At 46.1% G+C, this 19,490-nt stretch overlaps 1 protein-coding gene across 2 annotated transcripts in view; it reads right to left on the bottom strand.

Moving 5' to 3' along the window:
• Positions 1–6,989: 6,989 nt before the first annotated feature.
• The window catches only part of CCDC157 (coiled-coil domain containing 157), a 66,136-nt gene continuing 53,635 nt past the window's right edge, over positions 6,990–19,490 (bottom strand). For both annotated transcript variants that reach the window (XM_068240511.1, XM_068240521.1), the window contains 2 exons: positions 15,977–16,077; positions 6,990–7,281 (listed from right to left, as the gene is read on the bottom strand). In XM_068240511.1, the coding sequence (XP_068096612.1) occupies positions 7,071–7,281; positions 15,977–16,077 (312 nt within the window). In that variant the 3' untranslated portion in view covers positions 6,990–7,070. The remainder of the gene's footprint in view (positions 7,282–15,976; positions 16,078–19,490) is intronic.

Raw genomic sequence — 19,490 nt, 5'->3', positions numbered from 1 at the left:
GTGTGAGCTTGCGTGTGTGTGTGTTTTACCAGACACAAGAGGTGGTTTAAATCCCAGGAGGGGCCCCATGCTAATTTTGCTAGGGGGTCCTGTGGGCTGTTGCTGAACCCGACAATTTTTCAACCAGAAATACTGTCACAGTAAAGTGCTGTTGTTCTTTTAAGGCTTACAATGATGCACACTTTAAGCTCTTGAGGGCCACATAAAATGCCAAGGAGGGCTGCATTCACTGGCCTTGAGTTTGACACCTGTGTTATAGAGCAAAGTTTGACCAACTAATCAGAATTGTTCCTGTCACTCCATCTTTCTCACGCCTGCTGAATAAGCTTGACAGTTATCTTTGAAAATGTTATCTAAGACTTCATTCTGAATTGCTATTCATTGCATCTGAAATTGCAAGTTACCTCTTTACTCAATCCAGTTTATTGCCTGAAAACTAGTCCAATGTAACAGAAAATCTGTCCAGTCGGTATTTTGGATGCCAGGATCATGCGGCACTGAGTGATAATGGACAGGGAGTGGTGTAACGGATTTGGCAGAGTAGAACGTTATCTCTGAATCAGGCACATCAGACAGAAGCGGAATAGTGTGCATTTCACTAAATGAGAACAAACATTATACATGCTGTCTTATGCTCATATCTGGCACATTTCAGCATACCACTCTAAATTCTCACTGAGCATTCTGTTTCATTGCCATAGTTTACTTAGCAATAACTAATTTGAATCAGAATATTGTCTGGCAGGTGTTATACCTGGCTGATAATGACAAGAAATGGGTGATGACCGCCATCTTTACAAAGCAGCAGGCAGCGCAATTCTCACCTTATAAAGTTACCATGTTGCATTAGGTACTTTGAAATTGGATAAAAGGGATGATCAACAAGATGCAAATTATTTCTCCTTGCATTCAAATTTCATGTAAATGTTATGCAGCTTAAACTTGGACTAATAAAAATTTGACAGGAAGTTATTCTGATTAGTCCAATGTCAAGCTGCACATAATATACATGAAATGAGAATGCAAGGAGAAATGATTTGCATCTCATGATCATCCCTATTGGATAACACAGTTGGCTTCAATGGAGCAGAGTAGTGAACAGAGTATTTTCTTTACTTGTTTGCCGCAACTGCAGTAAACACAGGGCACTTTTTAACTTCTTTTTTTGTCTCCACTTCAAATGAATGGAGCTGGGAATAACCACTTTAGGGTAATCAGAGTAGGTGAACAAAGCACTAACTGTCACAGTAAGAATCACCCACCTTGAGAAACAGCAATCTTAAAGCCGAGCTGAACTCAGAACTCCTCACTGCTCTAAAAGATACACAACAGCAGAATAACCTTTAAAGAAAAAAAATTTCTTACAGTAGTTACAGCTGATACAAATCTGCAATACATTTGCAGTGTATCTACTTCCTGCTTTCACTGAAGCAGACATATTGTTAACATCCTGTGCTCTCCAATTGCCTTATCTGCCATACCAGTTAGCTAACACAGGAAAGAGAACAAATTACAACTTGTGATTAGACACAGATGAAGGGTAATAAGACAGGCTAAACTCTCTAAATACCTACCGAGTGCATTTCTCTATGTTTTCCTTCTGTCCTGTGCAAGAGTTCAGGTCCACTTGAAGGAGGTGACCTTGACCTGATTTATTAAAGCCGAGAACAAAGAAGAGGTGATCTGTTCACAGATATCTACCACTCTTAATGAACTGATTTAAAGAGGAGCTGTTAGGTATAAGGTCTCAGAGAAAAAAAAACACATATATCAGTAGCTAAATATTGGCTGTACTTACATTACATATGCATTTCACTGTCCACGTTTGGATTTCACAGAATTTTTATATAGTATTTGCAGAGACTGATGCTCCTGACAGTTCATGGCAGGTTCCATGTTTGTCTGTCTCCTATGAAGCCAATTGTGATGCAATATCCTCCCTTACCCTGCTTCCTGATTGCATCGGCAAAGTGTAGGTGGGGGACTGCTCCTTATCAGCCGCTCGTTTTCTTCCCATTGTCCGCCCGCGGGGATCGAGTGTCGGACACGTCGGAAATTATCGATCGAGCCATCAGCGGCTGGATTGATAAGGAAAAACTGACCGTGAATGCCCAGCATAAGTCCATGTTTGCCCTATTACTTTACTATTTCTTGTCAGATGTTAGTTACCTGTGGATCTTTATAGATGTATCTGTGTAAATTTGCCAAAGCTTTATCTTGAATGATTACTGTACGCTGTATAAATTTTCCAAAACTTTATCTTGAATTATTACTGTATGCTGTGTAAATTTGCCAAAACTTTATCTTGAATTATTACTGTATGCTGTAAATAATATTTGAAGTGGCTTTCTCAGTATTATATGCTTGTTCCATACTTTGCGCATGTCCTTCAAACACAGATTTGTGTTTTTTTACACCTAATGGGCACCTAACGTGAACCTAAATTGTAGAAAAACAAAACAAAATGAGTTTAAAGAGAAACCGTAGCCAAGATTTGAAGATCATCCCAATCAGTAGCGGATACCCCCTTTCCCATAAGAAATATTTTCCTTTTCACAAAGAAATCCTCAGAGGGCTCTGTATGGCTGATATTGTGGTAAAATCCCCTCCCACAGTGTGATGTCAGTGCCTCACAGCACTGAGGTGCTGACATCACACTGTGGGAGCCTTGTTGCATTGTGGCAAATACAGACTGATGGATCTACAGAGTACTGAGAGAAAGCAACAGTAAGGCCCGGTTCACAATAGTGTTCCCTGTCCGGATTCGCCGGGCCGGATGCGGACCGTATACTGTACAAACGGAACGTACGTTCCGCATAGCAATGCAAAGGCTATGCGGACGTTCACACGTGTCCGTTCCGTACAGTATGGAGCCGGACCGGATCCGGACACTTTTCCAACATGCGCTATTTTTTGGGTCCGGATCTCCGGCCCACGCACCCGGACCGGAGCCGGACCTGAGCCTGACAGCACCATCCGGAACACAGAAACCAATGGGAAACGGAAGACACAGAACACACTGCCTACAAACACCTGACGTTCTACCCCACTTCCTACGCGTATCTAAGCGGCCATTTCGGGTGGGGACACATGGGCCAAGCATGTCTGGAGTGGAGCAGCAGTGACAGACGTGCTGGAGCTGTTTGGCAGAATGTCGGAGGTGGAGGTGAGGCCTACAGCGGAGGAACCTGATTCTACAGGTGCACCAGGTGCACCTTCTGCTGATCCCAACATTTTTTTATTTAAATTTCGCTATTTTTTGCCCACAGATCCGGATGGCAGCCTGATGCATGCCTGATGCAAACGGACCGGTTCCGATCCGGATCAGGTCCTGATCCAATCAGGATCCGGTCCGTTTGCATGGCAAAACGCAAGTGTGAACGGGGCCTTAAAGGGAAGGTTCAGGGACGCTGTGAAAAAAACAAAAATCCAAATCCACTTACCTGGGGCTTCCTCCAGCCCGTGGCAGGCAGGAGGTGCCCTCGTCGCGGCTCCGCAGGCTCCCGGTCTCCTCCGGTGGCGCGCCCGACCTGGCCAGGCCGGCTGCCAGGTCGGGCTCTTCTGCGCTCCAATGTGCGGCTCACTGGTGCACGCTGACGTCATCGGACGTCCTCCGGGCTGTTCTGCGCAGGCTCAGTAGTTCTGAGCATGCGCAGTACAGCCCGGAGGACGTCCGATGACGTCAGCGAGCACCAGTGAGCCGCACATTGGAGCGCAGAAGAGCCCGACCTGGCAGCCGGCCTGGCCAGGTCGGGCGCGCCACCGGAGGAGACCCGGAGCCTGCGGAGCCGCGACGAGGGCACCTCCTGCCTGCCACGGGCTGGAGGAAGCCCCAGGTAAGTGGATTTGGATTTTTGTTTTTTTCACAGCGTCCCTGAACCTTCCCTTTAAACAATTATTATATGAGCAGTACTGCTAAGAAAAGCATACACCCTGCAGATACAATGAGCAAATATAGCAGCCTCATGTCATTATGTCTTTTCAAACTGTAAACAGAAATGTTGTTTTCTGAAAACATTAACCCTCATTGATAAAAGTATTTACATTAACATAATTAAATTGACAAGTGTATCATTGATTGCAAGTGGTGTGTACAATTTGTTTAGGCCATACAGTACACTGAAAATGAAAGAATATGTATTTGCAGCATGGAATAAGTATCCTAGGTGGAAAAGTCTTGCACTTATTACAGACTGACATATTATGGGCGCAGATCCAGACTGATGACCTAGCAACTCTGGCATATATCTGAAGGGTAAGTGTGTTTGAGAGCATATTTGGGCTTATATGAGCTATTGTTGCTTAGATTTTCACTCAGCCTGTTTAAATAAACAGCGCAACTCATTAATGCACCCGTGCTCTTCACACAAATCCACAGAGATTGAACCGTGGTAGTTGAATGCAAACCTCTTGTTTGTTTTCTGGCCATTATATCTCTGTCCATACTTACATGGACACAGAAAGACCATAAACTTAATTGCCAATGATTTCATGCATTCAAGGTTAAGTGTATTTATAACTTAAATATGCTAAATAAACTTCTGATTTCTCCGTATACTACAATGTACAATGTTAATCCATGAATAATTTTGCCCATTGAAGAGTTGTGAAAATCCTCTGACTGCTTCTTAAAGTGGATCCGAGATAAAAAACTAACTATAACACGTAACTTGTCTATATATCTTATCTAAAGTTTAGATAGTTTACACAGCAAATCTAGCTGCAAACAGCTTCAACAGAATATGATTATTTCTTCCTGTGATACAATGACAGCGACCATGTTCAGGCAAGCTGATCTGCATCCCCAGCCCTCAGCCTGTGGAAAACTAATTCCCCCTCCTCCCCTCTGCCTCTGAAATCTCTGGCTAGTAACACCTCCCCCTCCTCCTGCCCATACTGAGCTCCCATAAGCCTTTGCTACTCTCTGAAAATGCCAAGGCACTTTGAAAAGCTGTGGGCGAGGCTTGTTCAGGGTATTAGAGTATTAAAACAAAAGCAAAAAAGTATTTGGCTTGAGGAATGCCCTATAAACTATAGGAAAGGAACAAAATTATGCAATGAGTAAAAGTTTATTTCGGATCCACTATAAAGGGAACCTGATTTGAGAGGAATACAGAGGCTGCCATCTTCATTTCCTTATAAACAATGCCAGTGGCCTGACTTCTGTGCTGATGTTGTGCCTTTAATACTTAAAATGACTAAACCAGAATGAGTATACAGATCAGATGCGATGACTCTGGTCTAACTATACTGGCTTCATGCTTCTTGCAGGTGTGTAACTCAAACACAAGTAAAGCCAGAAGCTCAGAATGACAGCCATTATCCCTAATATAAAATGCAGCCATCACCCCGATATGCATTGCAATATCCCCCTTAAAAAACGTAGCAATTATTTCCCATATCAAGTGCAGTCATCACTCCCATATGCAGTGCAATTATCCCTCATGTAAATGCAGCATCAACCCCACATACGGGGCAGTCACCCCACACAGATAATCATTGGTGGTTACTGCATTAGTAATGTGGGGTAGTGAGTGCTGCAAATGTAATATGACAACGGTACTATTGTTAACCAAGATGTGCATAATAGTAAACAAAAGGTAAAACTCATAAAAGTGGAGTGATTGTAAGTAGAGACGCAACAAATGTTGTCAGGGTTGCTCGACTCTAAAGTGGTTGAGAAAGGCTGACATAGAATTTTAACCACTCTTACTGTGAACAGGGGGTAACAATAGACCCTGCAAGGGATTCAGCCGCATGGGGGACCAGAAGCTGCGGGGGGCCCTGTGGGGAGAGAAGTTTCTTTTCCCTGTCCTGAGAGACTGACAACTAAGGGCACAGAGAGAAAAAGCTTTCTGCTCTCTGACAAAGGCCTTATTATGCTAGCATCCCGAGTTTTTATTTCCCTTTATATGCATCCCAAATTCTTATTTACTTTAGCTGCAGCTGCTTGGCATTGAATACGATTATTTAACTTGAAACTGTAAAAATTGCGAGCGGACTCGTAACTATTGCACAACTCGCGAGAGGAGGGCCTACCTGTTGAAGAAATTTGTCATAGGGAAATAAAAACAGGTTTCCCTATATGTGCGTTATGAAAAGCTTTATTGTACAAAAAATATATTAGAAAGTGGGAAAGCAGTTGGGACACCCCATAAAAACAACTAAGAACAGGAGGGAGCGCTCCTTCATGTATACCATGTTCCACCAGCCACCAATGGGTTACTGCATGAGCGACCGCCCGGCGTAAGCCTATGCTAATCACATCTGCCACCCGTTTGGTCTGGCTGTATGTGGACTAACCACCGACGCACACCAGAGAGGCCTGTGTTTTTAAGGTTTTTATGGTGTGTCCCAACCGCCTTCCCACTTTCTAATATATTTTTTGTACAATAAAGCTTTTCATAACGCACATGTAGGGCAACCTGTTTTTATTTCCCTACGATTATTTAACTTGTTGTAACCAGTACTCCTAAGCCCCTCTCCAAGGTTGAGGTCCCCAGCTGTATCCCATTTATTTTGTATGGTGCTAGACCGCTGGTACAACCAAGATGTATGACGTTACATTTTTCAACACTGAATTTTATCTGCCATTTACTTGCCCACATAGCCATCCTATTCAGATCACACTGTAGTATTTCACTATCTTTATGTGTGTTGATAATTTTGCACAACTTTGTATCATCTGCAAAAATAGAATAGTACAGTATATATGGATTCTTATTACAAACAGCAGCAGCAGTGCAGGGGTTTGTAGGTAGCAGAATGAGGCAGAACAGGCTGACTGGCAAACTATCAGACAGACTCACATCAAAGGTGTACAGTGGTGTGTGTATACAGGCTGCTGTTAATGGGGAAGTGAAGTCTGTGTAAATATAATAGGCATCCAAGGTGTCTTCATATCCATAGGCAAGCATAAAATTAGTAATGCATTATTCCTGTATGAATAATCGGGGGCAATATGGGGTTGGTTTTGCATAGGCACTGAATATTTTAGGAAAACTTCTTTAATAGCCATAAAGCTAATGCAATATTACAAGATTGAGAACCCTGGACCTTCCTTTGTATTGCTAGGTCAGATACTTGCGGTCTGAACTGTGAGGGCGGTTTCTACCCTTTACTTGCTTGGCACGAGCATAAGCTGCAATGGCGGAGTCCTCAGGTGGGAATGTCAGAAGATTTACAGCTTGCCGCAAGCCTTTTCTTTCTGGATGGCTGCTGGCTGAAGAGCTCTCAGAGTCCTTTGTGAGCGGGACAAAGTTTGATTTTGAAGTAGGAGGTCTGGATAATAATAAGAACAGAGAGTATGATCATTACAAAAAGCACAAAATATACAAAGAAACAGAAAGGCTGACTAGAGACCGAACGAACCTGGCAGTTCGGCTATAGCACCTCAACTACCAAGAAATCAGCAAAAAATAATTTCTGTTTTCTTTTTCCTTTCTCGGCAATACCAGCCTGTCCAATAAATAATGCAAAAATGGTTTAAAGAAGGGACTCCGAGCAGTGCAGAAACTATGGAAAGATGCATATCATTTTAAAGCTCTCTTTCTCCTCTTTCCAATGATATATAAACCGCCACCCTACGCCTTTTAGTTTTCGCTATTTTCGCGATTGAATTTGCCGCGGCCACGATTTCGATCGCGAAAATAGAGAAAACTAAAAGGCGTAGGGCAACGATTTAGGTGTCGTCAGAAAGAGGAGAGAGAGAGCTTTAAAATGATATCCATCAAGCCATAGTTATATTGTATTACACAGGGCGACTTTTTGTCAAAGTCAGCAGCTGCATTCAGCAGAATGGAGCTTCTGACACTGGGGAAAGTGTCGGCCTGTGTAATACAATATAACTATGGCTTGATGGACACCCGGTGCTAGGTATTGAAAGACACCCCCCCCCCCCCCCCCCCCCACGGTACACCACCCGCGGCGAAAAAATGGGCGTGGCTATGACCGGATGGGGCGGAGCTCATTTAAAAGTGCACCCAAGTTTTAGTCAACCTTTCTCCAGAAAATTCACATCATTGCGCAGCTTTTCTCCAGAAAATACACAAAATGTCAGAAGCTTTCAACATAAAATACACGTAATGCGAGAACATTTCACCAGACATTACACGTTATGTGAGCAGATTTCACAAGAAAATACATTCAATCATGTCGGCAGATTTGACCAGAAAAAAATCATTCAATCTTGCGGTAGATTTGACCAGAACATACACAATGTCAGCACCAGATTTCACCACAAAATACACAATATCAGTAGTTAAACTGACCACAAAATACACAATGACGGTAGTTAAACTGACCACAAAATACACAATGTCGGTAGCAGATCTGACCACAAAATACACAATATCGGTAGCAGATTTGAGTGTTGGCAAGCTGATAGCCTGGTGGGTAGGTGGTGAAGGGTGAGCAGCCTGATTGCCTAGTGGGTAGGTGGGCAGCCTGCTGGGTAGCAGTGGTGGGTAGGGGGGCAGCAGTGGTGGGTAGCCTGCTGGGTAGCCTGGTAGCAGTGGTGGGTAGGTGGGTAGCATGGTGGGTAGGGGGGCAGCAGTGGTGGGTAGGTGGCCAGCCTGCTGGGTAGCCTGGTGGGTAGGTGGGCAGCCTGCTGGGTAGCAGTGGTGGGTAGGTGGGCAGCAGTGGTGGGTAGGTGGGCAGCCTGCTGGGTAGCCTGGTGGGTAGGTGGGCAGCCTGCTGGGTAGCAGTGGTGGGTAGGTGGGCAGCAGTGGTGGGTAGGTGGGCAGCAGTGGTGGGTAGCCTGGTGGGTAGGTGGGCAGCCTGCTGGGTAGCCTGGTGGGTAGGTGGGCAGCAGTGGTGGGTAGGTGGGCAGCAGTGGTGGGTAGCCTGGTGGGTAGGTGGGCAGCAGCGGTGGGTAGGTGGGCAGCAGTGGTGGGTAGGTGGGCAGCAGCGGTGGGTAGGTGGGCAGCAGCGGTGGGTAGGTGGGCAGCAGCGGTGGGTAGGTGGGCAGCAGTGGTGGGTAGGTGGGCAGCAGTGGTGGGTAGCCTGCTGGGTAGCCTGGTGGGTAGGTAGGCAGCAGTGGTGGGTAGGTGGGCAGCAGCGGTGGGTAGGTGGGCAGCAGCGGTGGGTAGGTGGGCAGCAGCGGTGGGTAGGTGGTGGGCAGCAGTGGTGGGTAGCCTGCTAGCAGTGGTGGGTAGGTGGGCAGCAGCGGTGGGCAGGTGGGCAGCAGCGGTGGGCAGGTGGGCAGCAGCGGTGGGTAGCCTGCTGGGTAGCCTGGTGGGTAGGTGGGCAGCAGCGGTGGGTAGGTGGGCAGCAGTGGTGGGTAGGTGGGCAGCAGTGGTGGGTAGCCTGGTGGGTAGGTGGGCAGCAGTGGTGGGTAGGTGGGCAGCAGTGGTGGGTAGGTGGGCAGCAGCGGTGGGTAGGTGGGCAGCAGCGGTGGGTAGGTGGGCAGCAGTGGTGGGTAGGTGGGCAGTAGTGGTGGGTAGCCTGGTGGGTAGGCGGGCAGCAGTGGTGGGTAGGTGGTGGGCAGCAGTGGTGGGTAGGTGGGCAGCAGCGGTGGGTAGGTGGGCAGCAGTGGTGGGTAGGTGGGCAGCAGTGGTGGGTAGGTGGGCAGCAGTGGTGGGTAGCCTGGTGGGTAGGTGGGCAGCAGTGGTGGGTAGGTGGTAGGCAGCAGTGGTGGGTAGGTGGGCAGCAGCGGTGGGTAGGTGGGCAGCAGTGGTGGGTAGGTGGGCAGCAGTGGTGGGTAGGTGGGCAGCAGTGGTGGGTAGCCTGGTGGGTAGGTGGGCAGCAGTGGTGGGTAGCGGAGCGCTCCTGGCCGCCCCATGGTAGGGACGCCACTGCAGCAAAGGAAGATGTGTGTGTTAAAGGGAACCCGAGAGGGATATGGATGGAAGCTGCCATATTTACCGTATTTTTTGGACTATAAGACGCTCCTGACCATAAGACACACCTAGGTTTAGAGGACAAAGACCAGGGGAAAAATATATATACTAAACCTGGTGCATGCATGGTGAAGGGGCATCTTGTGGATTATGCCTACTTGTACCTCTTGTGTCTCCCTGTGTCCTCCTGTGTCCCCCATGTGTCCTCCTCTATGTCCCTTTGTGTCCCCCTGTGTCCTTAGTTTGTCCCTCTGTGTCCTCCTCTGCATGGGCACAGTACAGGGAGGCAGTGGCGTCCCTACCATGGGGCGGCCAGGAGCGCTCCGCTCCGGGTGTCAGCTCCAGGGGGGGTGTCATCAAGGCCTCCCCAGAAGCCTTGATGACACAGGAGGGGAAGCAGCGCTGAAGGAGGGGTGGCAGCGTCGGCGGGGAGGGGGGAAATACCCCCCCACATCTCCCTCACCTGGGTCCCCTCCTTCGGCGCTTCCCCTCCACGGGCGCCGGCAACGGGCACTGACAGGGCGGCTGATAGCCGCCCTCAGTTTACCCGAGCAGGGCTACGGGAAGATGGCCGCCGAAGCCCGCACTGGAGACAAAAATAGACGGCAAGATGGCCGCCGACGCCATCTTGCCGTCTATTTTTGTCTCCAGTGTGGGCTTCGGCGGCCATCTTCCCGTAGCCCTGCACTGATGACGCAGCAGGAGACGGCGCGGGACATTCAAGAGGAGCTGCGGAGGCTGCCTGGGACTCGGAAGAGAGGTTTCATCTGCAGGTAAGGTTTTTTTCTTTTACAGGTGCACCGGCCCGGCCACCCACCGCTGCTGCCCACCTACCCACCACTGCTGCCCACCACCTACCCACCACTGCTGCCCACCTACCCACCAGGCTACCCACCACTGCTGCCCACCTACCCACCACTGCTGCCCACCTACCCACCGCTGCTGCCCACCTACCCACCACTGCTGCCCACCACCTACCCACCGCTGCTGCCCACCTACCCACCACTGCTGCCCACCTACCCACCAGGCTACCCACCACTGCTGCCCACCTACCCACCACTGCTGCCCACCTACCCACCACTGCTGCCCACCTACCCACCGCTGCTGCCCACCTACCCACCGCTGCTGCCCACCTACCCACCACTGCTGCCCACCTACCCACCGCTGCTGCCCACCTACCCACCAGGCTACCCACCACTGCTGCCCACCTACCCACCACTGCTGCCCACCTACCCACCAGGCTACCCAGCAGGCTGCCCACCTACCCACCAGGCTACCCACCACTGCTGCCCACCTACCCACCACTGCTGCCCACCTACCCACCACTGCTACCCAGCAGGCTGCCCACCTACCCACCAGGCTACCCAGCAGGCTGCCCACCTACCCACCACTGCTGCCCACCTACCCACCACTGCTACCCAGCAGGCTGCCCACCTACCCACCAGGCTACCCAGCAGGCTGGCCACCTACCCACCACTGCTGCCCCCCTACCCACCATGCTACCCACCTACCCACCACTGCTGCCCACCTACCCACCAGGCTACCCAGCAGGCTACCCACCACTGCTGCCCCCCTACCCACCACTGCTACCCAGCAGGCTGCCCACCTACCCACTAGGCAATCAGGCTGCTCACCCTTCACCACCTACCCACCAGGCTATCAACTTGCCAACACTCAAATCTGCTACCGATATTGTGTATTTTGTGGTCAGATCTGCTACCGACATTGTGTATTTTGTGGTCAGTTTAACTACCGTCATTATGTATTTTGTGGTCAGTTTAACTACCGTCGTGTATTTTGTGGTCAGTTTAACTACCGTCATTGTGTATTTTGTGGTCAGTTTAACTACTGATATTGTGTATTTTGTGGTGAAATCTGGTGCTGACATTGTGTATGTTCTGGTCAAATCTACCGCAAGATTGAATGATTTTTTTCTGGTCAAATCTGCCGACATGATTGAATGTATTTTCTTGTGAAATCTGCTCACATAACGTGTAATGTCTGGTGAAATGTTCTCGCATTACGTGTATTTTATGTTGAAAGCTTCTGACATTTTGTGTATTTTCTGGAGAAAAGCTGCGCAATGATGTGAATTTTCTGGAGAAAGGTTGACTAAAACTTGGGTGCACTTTTAAATTAGCTCCGCCCCATCCGGTCATAGCCATGCCCATTTTTTCGCCGCGGGTGGTGTACCGTGGGGGGGGGGGGGGGGGTGTCTTTCAATACCTAGCACCGGGTGTCAAATGCCCTAGGTACGTCACTGCAGGGAGGTTCTGACATTGCGGTGGGTTGCAGGTCTTTTAAACAATAGCAGTTGCCTGTCAGTCCTCCTGATCATGTGTCTCTAATACTTTTGGCCTTAGACCCTGCACAAGCATGCAGCAGATCAGGTACTCTGACTCAGCTGACTCTTTTCTACTTGATTGGCCATATGCTCGTTCCAGAGTTTTAACTTCACTAAGACACTGCTTATGCCAGAAAATCAACAGGGCTGCAAGTCAACTGGCAATGTTTATATGGAAATAAATATGGCAGCCTCCATATCTCTCTCACCTCAGGTTCCCTTTAAAATAATGGCTGTTCCCAAATTTAAAGATGAAATTCTTAAATTACCGAAACAATTTTTAAAGGGTACCTGTGACTTTAGAAAATGCAGAAGTTAGATAAGCACTTTAGTAGACAGAAGCCTCCAGAGGCTTCCCCAGTTCCCCCATAACTTTGCTGTTCCAGCATTAGGACCCCCTGAATCCCCTTGACATGGGAGTGTGGCTGCATTGCGCTGGCACAAATGGCTCTCACCTACACAGTAGCACGGAGCCACTTGGACATGGCTTTTTCTGTTGTAAACAATCGTCTCCGGCTTCAGGTACAAGTCATCCTGTGCCTGCGCCTGAGCAGTGTGGTGGTGCTTGTTCACAGACAGGAGTGCGCCAGCAAACTTCCAGAGGATCCCGAGGTCCAGCGTTGGTCTCAAGGGGGACATGTGAAGCCTCTGTAGAATCCAGAGGCTTCCCTATACCTAGGTTAGCATGGGACTTTTCTTCTTCTAACTGTCACAGATTTGCTTTAAACTAACATGGATGCTGAATATTTTCACATAGAGTCAATTCACAGATGTTATGTTATTTGGGATTAGATTCTAAACTCCTCTGAGTGACGGTTAGTGACATAATACTGTGGTAAGTGCTGTGGAAGAAGTCGGCATGATATAAATACTAATAAATAATACGACATTAATGTCTAAACTTGTTTTAATTTATTTCCACTATCTACCTGTTGTTAAAGTACACCTGAACTGAGAGGGCTATGGAGGCAGCCATATGTATTTCCTTTTAAAGGATACTCAAACTGACATTTGACATGATGACGAGATAGAAATGTGTATGTACAGTGCCTAGCACACAAATAACTATGCTGTGTTCCTTTTTTTTCTTTCTCTGCCTGAAAGAGTTAAATATCAGGTATGTAAGTGGCTGACTCAGTCCTGACTCAGACAGTAAGTGACTACAGTGTCGACCCTCACTGATAAGAGTTTCCCCTTTTTATCTCTTTCTTGCTCTCAGAAGCCATTTTCTGCTAGGAAAGTGTTTTATTGTTGGAATTTCTTATCAGTGAGGGTCACACTGTAGTCACTTCCTGTCTGAGTCAGGACTGAGTCAGCCACTTACATACCTGATATTTAACTCTTTCAGGCAGAGAAAGAAAAAAAAGGAACACAGCATAGTTATTTGTGTGCTAGGCACTGTACATACACATGTCTATCTCATCATGTCACGTTTCAGTTCGGGTATCCTTTAAACAATTTCCTGGCAGTCATGCTGATCTCTTTGGCATCAGTAGTGCCTAAATCACACACCTGACACCAGCATGCAGATAATCCAGTCAGACTTCAGTCAGAAACCTCTGATCTGCATGCTTGTTCAGGATCTGCATGACAGTCAGGCAATGTGCAGAATTTAAAAGGAAATAAATGTAAGCCTCCATATCCATCTTACTTCAGGTATGCTTTAAGAAGGGAGAGAGAGAGAGAGAGAGAGAGAGAGAGAGAGAGAGAGAGAGAGAGAGAGAGAGAGAGAGAGAGAGAGAGAGAGAGAGAGAGAGAGAGAGAGAGGGAGAGAGGGAAGGGGGTTGAACAGTACAGAGCTGGATGAAAGCTAATATAACCACTCTGGAGAATAAGTTAACAAAAACTTTTGCAACGTTTACTCATGTTGCATTTACGTGATTATCATGTAGTAACTGATCCAGCTTGGCAGTGGGGAGGTTTGACAGTCACCAACAAAGTTTTTTTTTGATTCAGACTTTTAAGATAAAATTATCTCACATCTTCCCACATTTTTATATAGTTGTTTCTTTGCAAGATTAATGTACTGTGAACAAATCTAATTGTGTCACAGCGGGCTTCCATTTTCCTAACAATGCAATAAGCAAGCAAAAATGCATGAATCCTTAACATACTGAAAGAAAAACCACATAAATTCTTAAAATAAGAAAACAGTCTTTAAAATAAAACAGAAGATAAAACCTTTGTGCATGGATATAAAAAATGTGTTATTTGGCTTTTGGTTAAACAGAGAAAATAAAGCATATATAATAACAGCCCAATATGCAAAAAAAAAAAACAAACAAAAAAACCAGGAGCAAAAATTAGGGCTTTAAAGGAAACCTGAAGTGCTTAAAAAAAAAAGATCACTGTCACTGAGCAGTTCATTGACAAGCGATTTACGCTTTCTGTGTGGGAGAGGTTTGGCTGCGCTCATACACTGCTGCAGGCGTAGCCACTAGAGCCGAATCCAATAAGCTGTTGTTGGATATGTTCAGAGGATGCGTGCAAGGGAATGGTGGCGTTGAGGAGGAGATGGGAAGCCTCTGGACTAACTTCTTCTACCTAGTTAATTAACTTAATTAACTAGCGAAAATCTTAAAATTTAAAAACACATACAAATAACTCTTCTAGAGTAAAATGAGCCATAAATTACTTCTCTCCTATGTTGCTGTCACTTACAGGAGGTAGTAGAAATCTGACATTACCGACAGGTTTTGGGCAAGTCCATCTCTCCATAGGGGATTATCAGCAAGGCTTTTATTCTTTATAAAGAGATTTACATAAAGATGCTGGCCAGCCTCCCTGCTTGCTGTACAATATTTTGGCAGTTGGGCAGAGCAACTGCCATTCACTAAGTGCTTTTAAAAATAAAGAAAACCCTGAGAACCCCCTATGAGAAGATGGGCTAGTCCAAATCTGTCATGTAATGACAGATTTCTACTTCTTATTGTAAGTGACAGCAACATAGGAGAAAAGTAATTTATGGCTCCTATTACTCTGGGAGAAATGTACTTCCTATTTTATATGTGTTTTAAAGTTTGAGATTTTCTCGACAGTTCCTCTTTAAATATTTAAAGAGAACCTGTACTGAGTAAAAATATTTAAAATAAACACATGAGGTAACTTCAAATGAACATTACATAGTTACCTTTCCATCAGTTCCCCTCAGAAACTCACCATTTTCTTCTGACAATAATCCCTTCCAGTTCTGACAATATTTTGTCAGATCTGAAATATATCAGTTGCTGTCAGTAAAATATCAGTTGCTGTCAGTTATAGCTGAGAGGACAACTGAGGTTCCAGTTAATGTCCATGTTTCCCTATGGCTCCAGTCGGCAATGTTACAGTTTAACAGTGTGCTGACCAGGAAGCTGTTATGGGGTAATGGCCATCTTCAAAATGGAGGACGGAAAATTCCCTTGATCACAGTGAACAAACAGGAAGTGGGACAGGAGAAAGACACTGAGGAGTAGACTACATGGAAGGTAAGTATGAATTGTGTGTGCTTATTTTGACTTTTAATTTTCAGTTCAGGTTTTCTTTAAGTATTCCCATCCATCTCAGTGGCAGCAATTTGCTAGTAGTTTAGCAGAGCTACTCAGAGAACTTCACAGACTTGGGGGAATGCTAAGCAAACTGTGCTATTATTTTGCATGCAGATTAGTGCACAGGCAAGTGAAAGGTGGCATCGCAACACCATACAGCTGTCTATTAGCCATTTGTGTAGAGAAAGCCCAACTGCACATCTTAATGGTACCAAGGTGAGTCCACAACACAGAAGGATATAAGAAAGTACAGACAAAGCACTCACTTTGACATGCTGCTTCTGCTACTACTGTGAGCAGGATGGGATTGTGGAGACATTTGCTCTGTCCTGGATGTAAGGGTCCAGAGCTGTGTTTGAGGAATTATCTGAGGAGACAGAGAAGAACATCCATCTATAGACAGGCCTACTTTATATAGTCAAATAGTTAAACGGTTTAAACGGTTTTGTTTTTCTAGGCAATATAAAACATACAAACTCCTTGCAGATGTTGACCAGGCTGGGATTTGAACTGGGGACTGCAAGGCGAGAGTGCTAATCACTACGCCACCGTGCTGCCCATATGCCACTGTGCTGCCACATTATGCTGGCGATTCCACCGCGCTGCTAACTCACCAATGTGAATATACCATTACAATATATATTATTGCATTACATTAGCAATGCGATTATATTTTTGGATGCAACACAACACCCCAGTGTGAATGGAGCCTAATACTTTACCCTACATTAGCAAGGATTCAATCCAACCAAGAACCGCACTCACGTCTGTGGGTATGCTGGTGCCGGGCTCCTAGGCTGTTCAATATGTGTATGTGTCTTTTCTGCTATCTGCCTTGATAAAGGGGACCCTTAGTGGCCCCGAAACGAACGTGGGCCTATGCAGGTCAGAGTGTTTTTGCACATGTATGTGATGGGACAATAAACTTCACGTTGGTTGCTCCTTAAGCCTGTGTGCCGACTCCTTCATGTGAATTACTACATTAGCAAGGGGCATTTCCATTTGCCAGGCAGTTTTGTCTGCAATTAGTGCCAGGGGAGGACTGGCCAGGGGGGACGGGGGGAGATTTCCCCCCAGGCTGCCTCTCATTTAATGATTTAGGGCTGGTACTGTGCCTGGTGAATTCAGGTTTTTGTATAAGGCAATGTGAAACACTAGGCTGAATGAGGGAAATAAATGCCCAATTACAGAGCAATTGCAGGACGGGCAAGCTAGTAAGTATAAACAGCATGATACAGAGCAGAGGCTTGCCTGCAGGGTCCGTGGGAAAAAAACCTGTCTGGTCTCTCACCATTGTTAACTGCATGTGCACAGCTACATAAGATGTTGTCTAGGTTGAAAAGTTTTCGACAGTCCCTAGACTACAGAAGGGCTGCTTACAGACAGTCCCTAGACTCCAGAAGGGCTGCTTGCAGGACTTGTGTAAGTGATAGAAACCCTAACCGTTGTAACTAAAAATGTATTATGTGCCTCCCGGTGCCAGTGCATTTATACTTTACCTGTCACGCTGTCCCTCAAGTGTCTTTGCAGTATTTCCCACGTGACTACCGACATATAGCACGTGGGGCACGTGTGTGATGTCATTTGGGCTGGGGCTGCCGTGAAAACGGGCCTCTAGTTTGTGTTTTCCCCCCAGGCCAAAAAGTCCCAGTCCTCCCCTGATTAGTGCCCTCATTCATAACATCACAGACCACAGCATGCTGCTACACATGGCACACGTATGACACGTGTATTGCACAAATCGTATTATTCACATGATTACTGCCAATAAAGTGTTAGTGTACTCCGGTGTGGTTAAAATGTATTAAAATGAGTCTGTGATCAAGAATGTAATATTGCTGGATTATTGATTTCAGCACTGTTTGAATATGGTAAGGGATCAGTGGCGTAGCAATAGGGATTGCAGAGGTAGCAACCGCTTCGGGGCCCTTGGCCCAGAGGGGCCCCATGGGGCCCTTCCTAAACCAAAATATAAGCTGTTTATTGGTCCTGTGGTGGTAATAATCACTTATACAGATGCTTTGAGTAGTAGTAATCATTAACAAACTGTTCCCCATCCCCTTCTTGCACCTGTGACACTGTAGATAACCTTGGCAGGTTTTGGTGCGCTGTATCAATTGTTACGTATAGAGTGCTGAGGGGGGGGGGGGGGGGGGGGGCAATGTAAAACTCGCACCGGGGCCCATAGCTCCATAGCTATGCCACTGTAAGGGATGACTTAGCACTAACCAATATTCCTTGTACTCAGTGTTTGTTGAGTGCTGAAAATATTTTCTGAGGGATAATGAGTGCATGGCAATTTACAAATGAGAGAAGGGATGGAATAAATCAAAATCAGTGGAGACATTTTACAAGCCAAAGCGCACACTAGAGCTAATGTATGATACTGTACATACTGCAGGATACATGCCAGTATTGAAAAATGGAATAAAATAATGAAAAGTACATTGCTTTATTGACCAGAATCTTAACTTCAAGACATTTATGCACTTCGGAAAATTCTGGGCTACTTAGAAAACTCCCAAGCACATTTTTACCCTTCTTCCAATTATGTTCACCAAGAATATGTCTGATTGTCCTCCTAAATACATTATCTTTCTAGCCCGCTGCAGGATCCTAGCAGCAAGTCTAACAACGCAGTTTATACTGCCTCCTTGAGGCCTTGTTCACATCTAAAGCCTCAACTACACAATACAATTTTTTGTGCGATTCGATTCGATTCATCGCTTTGATTCAATCCAACATGTCTGATCGGGATTTGATTTGATTGGATTTGTCATTGAAAACAATGGCAAATTGAATTGAAACAAATCCCGATCGGACATATCGGATTGAATCAAATCGAATCGATGAAACGAATGGCACAAAAAATTGTATCGTGTAGATGGGGCTTAAAATCGCTGACGTCATCGATTTGCGATTTTGTGCGCGATTATTTTTAGCTCCTCCCGGAACTTACTTGCGTGTTGCGATTTTTTGTAATGCGCTTTTCTAAGCGCTTTTGCAGAGTAATTTGTTTTTTTCACTTTCTGGTGCAAGTTAGGAAGTTTCTTTGACCTGGAAAAGAATAAATACAATTTATTTATTCTTAAAAGCGCCTTGGGGAAATCACTATACAAAGCACTTTTTCAAGCGTTTTGCGATTTCCCTATACCTTCCATTCAGGTCAAATCTCCCCAAAAATGTTACAGGCAGCGCTTTGGCGAGCAGAATCGAACCTCTCAGATGTGAACACTCTCATAGGGAATCATTGCACAAGTGCTTTTAGGGCAATTTTGAAAATCGCCGGTGCTTAAAAAAAAAAGCTTAAGGCGCCCTAAGTGTGAACAAGCCCTAACCATATTTCTGCTGCGTACATGACTTCCCGTGATACCTAGCAGTGACGATCAACTGCTTGTATCAAGCCAACAATACCGTCAGAGTGTATTTTTTCAAACCATCGTTTAACGTGAACTTGAGGTGAAAATTAATAGAATGAGATAAACAATTATATTTATCCTCCTACCCCTTAAAATGAAAAGTAGGTTGAATGCTTTACTGTCTCTAACCAGTGACAGCCTATTAAAGCTAATGGGAACCGTTTTTTTTTTTAAAGTCAGATACTCACCTAAGGAGAGGGAGGCTCTGGTGGGTTCCATAGAGCATTCCCTCTCCTCTCCCAGTGCCAGCTGCTGTCCTGGCTCCCCGTAGCGGTATTCGACTGCTGTCTCCCGGCCGAAGGGAGGCTTCAGAAATGCTTCGGGAGCCCGAGTGCTTCCGAAGACGGGCCGCTCTACACTG

The sequence above is a fragment of the Hyperolius riggenbachi genome, chromosome 1 (assembly GCF_040937935.1).
Source record: "Hyperolius riggenbachi isolate aHypRig1 chromosome 1, aHypRig1.pri, whole genome shotgun sequence".
In the NCBI taxonomy this organism is placed as follows: Eukaryota; Metazoa; Chordata; class Amphibia; order Anura; family Hyperoliidae; genus Hyperolius; species Hyperolius riggenbachi.
This window is presented reverse-complemented; position numbering and strand designations above follow the sequence as displayed.